This window comes from Lactuca serriola, chromosome 6 (genome assembly GCF_051521515.1).
Source record: "Lactuca serriola cultivar US96UC23 chromosome 6, Lser_US96UC23_V15, whole genome shotgun sequence".
Taxonomy (NCBI): domain Eukaryota; kingdom Viridiplantae; phylum Streptophyta; class Magnoliopsida; order Asterales; family Asteraceae; genus Lactuca; species Lactuca serriola.
The window spans coordinates 24,099,380-24,104,856 of NC_136413.1; the positions used below are offsets into that span (position 1 = coordinate 24,099,380).

At 34.7% G+C, this 5,477-nt stretch overlaps 1 protein-coding gene across 1 annotated transcript; it reads right to left on the reverse strand.

Annotated features, from left to right (window-relative positions):
* Nucleotides 1-1,426: 1,426 nt before the first annotated feature.
* Nucleotides 1,427-5,109, reverse strand: PPT1 (polyprenyltransferase 1). The gene is made up of 10 exons (XM_079005966.1): nucleotides 4,820-5,109; nucleotides 4,221-4,275; nucleotides 3,388-3,993; nucleotides 3,095-3,230; nucleotides 2,844-2,965; nucleotides 2,675-2,744; nucleotides 2,429-2,578; nucleotides 2,218-2,353; nucleotides 1,989-2,085; nucleotides 1,427-1,774 (listed from the first exon to the last, which is right to left on the reverse strand). The coding sequence occupies exons 3-10, from the start codon at nucleotides 3,849-3,851 to the stop codon at nucleotides 1,705-1,707; spliced, it is 1,245 nt and encodes a 414-aa protein (XP_078862092.1). The 5' UTR covers nucleotides 3,852-3,993; nucleotides 4,221-4,275; nucleotides 4,820-5,109; the 3' UTR covers nucleotides 1,427-1,704.
* Between the last annotated feature and the right edge of the window lie 368 nt (nucleotides 5,110-5,477).

The window sequence follows — 5,477 nt, forward strand, 5'->3', positions numbered from 1 at the left end:
GGAAACAAAATGAAGAAAAAGCGAGTCTAAAGAGTCCAAAACCTGAGAAAGAACAATGAAATTTGTACATATGAAAAATCAAAATTAATTGAGAATACAAAAATCAAGAATCCTACCTAGTTTAAACAACGATGTTCAACCAATGTTCTCTTCCTCATCTTGGTTATATGGTTGATAAATGGTATATGAATGATGAAATGAAGGATTTAGAAACAAAAAGTGGAGAAAGTATTTAGAAGCTACCAAGTGTGATTTATGTCCAAGGATCCAAAATTGCAATTATTGATAGGCGACTTGTAAATTGTTACCAGAGAATTAGAGTTTAAAAGAGAAAAATGGAGGAGAAAGATGGGACGATTAATGTTTTCGGCCAAATGGAGAAACTGATTTGCTTTCGATAAATAATATAATGGCTGAATTTAAAGATTTTGTAGTTAGCTGCAATTGTGTTTGACCAAAATATTGGTCAACAATGATGTCAACAAACAGACCTAAAGGTGGAAAACAAAGGATTGGAATACAATCAAGGGTCATTATTGTTTCATTGGTGAATGAAAGGTTATCTTTTAATACTTTCTCCGTCCCATATTAATAGTCCATATTTTTTTTGTCTTAAAATAATAGTCTGCTTCAAAAATAAATATCCTTTTAAATACCCCTCATTATTAGTTAAACTATCATAGAGGTAAATGCAACTACAAATGAATTAAATACAACAAAAAGGTAAGACTGTCATTTTATTTAATAAAGTTAGTAGTAACTAATGTTTTCTTAAGAGTAAACTACACGAATGGTCCCTATGGTTTGGGGTAATTTATACGTTTGGTCCCTAACTTATTTTTTTAACTCGGAAGGTCCCTACTATTTTGTTTTTGTTAGGTGCTTGGTCCCTACTGTTTGTTTTTGTTACACATTTGGTCTCTGTCTTACCTAAAAAGACTATTATTTAAATAGGAAAAAATGGTGAGGTATGTAAGGTAAAGTGAAAGGGTGGAGTTAGGGGTGTGTTTATTTAAATAAATTAAAAAATCAATGACAAAATAGTCTTTTTAGGTAAGACAGGGACTAAGCGTGTAAAAAAACAAACAGTAGGGACCTTCCGAGTTAAAAAAAATAAATTAGGGACCAAACACGCAAATTACCCTAAACCATAGGGACCATTCGTGTAATTTACTTTTTTCTTAATCTGTATGTTTTTTGTCGGTGGACAATAATTTTGGGAAAGAGGGAGTAATATTTAAAGATTGTAACTAACTATACTTCTTTACTTAAAAGGGCCTCATCACCTTGGGCCTGAAATCTGCTTGGAGTGGCCCTTACACACAACAAAGAACAAGGAAAAAGACCTCTACCATAAACTGCACTACATACATGATACTATGATACATCACATCACCCAACAAGCAAAAAGCAACATCACCAAACAAGTAACAAACAGGGAAAGGGAATCACTTTTATTTCTCATTTCTGCATTCCTTATGTTATACAAACAAGAGAAATAGAATAAATTCCATTTCTTTCTTTTCATTTCTCCATACTCCTCTATTACATTGTCGTTCCTTCAAACTAACAGCAAATTCCACATCTTTTATATGTGGTTTCACTTTTACAGTTTACTTTGAATGTATCTAATATAAATGGGCCTATAAATAACAAATATTTTCAAAAATCTTTCGCCATAAGAAGCTCAAAAGAACATTATCATTATGACGATAATCTGCCCACCAGAATGCCACCAAACACAATAGCTCCAAACCACTTGTTTGACACAAATCTACAACCCAAATCACACATCCAAAATAAGCATCATATGCATGACAAAATAGCAACATACTTGACTCTTTTTAGTTTTTACCCATAACAACAACATACTTATATTTTTTTTACCCATTAAAGACTTCAGTTATTATTATACCCATTATGTAAAATGACTTACTTTTTTTCAGGCTATATATTAGTCATTATCACTAGTAAAAAAAATGACTTACTTTCTACTGCAATCGGCTCCAGATGACGTGTCTACTGTCCAAATTTGCCATGCTAACTGGCTTGATGCCCCTGTCAAAAACACATAATATGGCCATCCTGTTTCACCCACTTCATATCAGTACATTATTATGCCATCAAGCTTCAAACACATTATACATATATTTTTATAAAGATTCCAAGTTTAGAAAACCAATTTACTCATACCAATAAAAAAAGTAAAAGTATTACCAAGATTTGCATTGAAGCCACTGAGTGCAAGGCTACAAATGCAAGCAACTCCGAATCCAGTTACCCATTTCTTTGTGGAATCCCCAAATCTCAAGGCTGTAGACTTAACTCCAACTAACTTATCATCTTCTTTATCCTGTATATATATGTATATGTGTGTAATCAACATGAATGAACAATCTAGCCTATATAGTTAACTACTCTCTTTTACCTGATGGGCGTATATTGTATCGTAGACAAGTGTCCAAAACACACCAGAAAGATACAGAGGCAAAACAACAGCAGGATCTAGGCTTCCTCTAATGGCAGACCATCCTAGTAAGGCTCCCCAATTAAAAGTTAAACCAAGATATGCTTGAGGCTGCAAAGTGCAAACAAACATAGATGTTCATGTGTAATTTTACCTAACAAAAAGACAAAAAGATAAAGGACTATATGAAATGGATTTTTAACCCACCCAAAATGTAATCCTTTTCATAAGGGGATACGAAAAGACAAGTAGCAATGATGAAGCACCCAATATGCGGCTGTATAACAAACAAAACAGTAGTAATCATCAGAGCTGAAAGGAACTTTCTTCTATGGAAAACTATGCATTTACTATAGAAGTTGATATATGGACCTACCTATAGTTGTTAAGCTGAAGAAGGATACCAAGACCCAAAAGCAATTGAAAACCAAGAAAAGAAACCCCTTGAAATGGTGTTAATGCACCACTTGCAATTGGCCTTGACTTCGTTCGTTCCACCTGCATCAATAAGCTAATTGATTCATTACTATCACATCACATACATACATGCAGCATGGACATATAATGATATGCTCAGAACATTCAAAATAACTTAGAGACATATAATATAAGTTTATGTTTATAGACCTTTGTATCAATATCTCGGTCAAGCAGATCATTGATAGTACATCCAGCACCCCTTAATAGAAAAGCTCCACAACCAAATAGTGTCAACATCTTCATATCAGGAAGGTTTCCAGGGGAGGCTGCTAATGTGATTGACCTACATTACATATGAGTTAGGGTACATACATCATCAGCCATTCCAAGAAAGAACCAACTTTCTGTTTTATAGTTGTAATTTTAAGCAAAATTGATCATCCTCCATTTTCAAAACAAAGAATACTGTTTATAAAGAAAGTCAAAAGTATAAATCTTACCACATACATGGCCAGGCTAGTAACCAAGTCCCAATAGGCTTATCCAGCCGAGCAAGATGTGCATAGGGCCGAATCTTTTCAGGCAAATACAAATCAATCCAAGATACAGAAGAAGAAGAAGAAGAAGAAGAAGAAGAAGAAGAAGAAGAACCCTTGTTGTTCTTCAACTCCTCATCACGTTTTGCCTTTTCTTCTTCATCCCTTAAACTATGCGAAGACGTGGAAATGCCACAACTCTGGCCTAATCTAATCAAATCAAAGTATTTAAACTTGGAGTTATCAAAATTAGGAATGTAAAATTCGTGATTTTGTCTGTGGTCAGAGTAATAGTGGTTTAAACTAGGTTTTGGAGGTGGGGGATTTGTTAGATGAGGGGAAATGGATTGAGAGAGTGTGAGTGAGATATGCTGATGCAAGGGTTGAAGATAACGAGAAGATCGAGAGAAACGGAGTAATAACGCCATCTTTAGCTAGGGTTATAGAAAGACAAGAGCTTGGGAAATTGATTTTCGCATTGAACTTTCTTTAATGTATAAAGTTCCTAGGAATTCTTCAGGGTCTGAATTATTCATACATATGAATGGCACACAGCTGAAAAATCCGCATCTGAATAAAAACATACTGTTTCGTTAGACGTCTGAATAGTTGTGCTTAATAATCCTTTTGGTAAGCATGTTAAGTGGATATAATGTATAATTTGCACAAAACTAGCGTATAAAAGTAAAATAGTTACAATTTTGGATAAAAATTATTGAAATAATGTATACAATCAGATCTGTTCTTGAACATGTAAATGAAAAAATATCGCTACTTAAAGAAAAACACACAACAACCGGAAGTTGATCGATTCCTTGCAAATCCATGTTTCTTGGGTGGTTTCTAAACAGCCTGCACATAGAGCATGTCCTCATAATGATAAAAATGCACATAATATACATGAATTCTGATCATTGCTAGTATGATATTTAACTGTCTTGCAAATAAATGAAGATATTTTTGCTTTGAAATACATATATCCAAATCAGTAACTGTGAAACTCTAATTTCATTCTGAAATGGAGTCAAACATAGGTATGTTACTAGAAAAGAAACAAAAAGAGAGTAAAGACATCCAACATTCAATAGTATACAGAATCCAGACAGGGGATCATCCAATTCAAACTTCATAACTTTTCAGCAAAATCAACAAACAATTTCATCAATCAAATGTGGAGGATAATTTTAGAAATTTTGCATCAGAACATAATTCGACTCAGAAAAAAAAAATTCAGCAAAACCAGCACAGATTCCTTGACATCAGACATAATTCCATCAAATAATTTCAGCAAAAAAACAGCTAACCATCGATTTCAGCAAAAAAAAAAAAAAAGAAACCCGATTTCAGCGTATTTGGGGGAGAGAAAAAAAAAGGAAAACTGAAGAACGGTATATACCTGGAGCGACATCTGCTATGCGACGGTGGCGCCGGAGGTATCGGAGGGTAGCGACGGAGATGCGAAGGTGTAGGAGGGTGGCGCCGGAGATGCGAAGCAGGAGAGCTGTGGAGGAGTGGAGCGTCGGAGGGTTGAGAGAGAAGAGGCGTCGATTGTTTCTACTTATTAAGATGGTGTATAACCAAACGCTCTGAATACAGATTCGGAGCTACCTCTAACAAAGTGATCGAAAAGTTTTCAATATGATCGACAAGTTTTGTGAGTCTATCATATGTTTTCATGGTTAAGTAGTGTTAAGTCCCAGAGGTGGTTAATATTTGGTCAATCTTTGACTAATGAAGAGGAAGGATTAGGGTCTTTTACATTGTTGGTTCATTACGTTCGAATTTGGGCCGGTATGAGTTGAAAGTCTTGTTGGCTCATATGTGGGAGATCTTTGACTAATAAGAATACTGATGCGGGAGTTGAGTTGGATCATAAGTTGCATTTGGTTTGGTGGTGCATGGGTGTTGGGTCATGAGATATGGGACTAGGTTGGAAACTGGGTTGGTCCCTATGGAAATAGGGTCGGCCCGAGATCAGAGGTATCTATTTTTAACTGATAAAAAATTAACAACCAATTAGAAATAAGTTTTATAAAAATCTAAACCGTTTTATT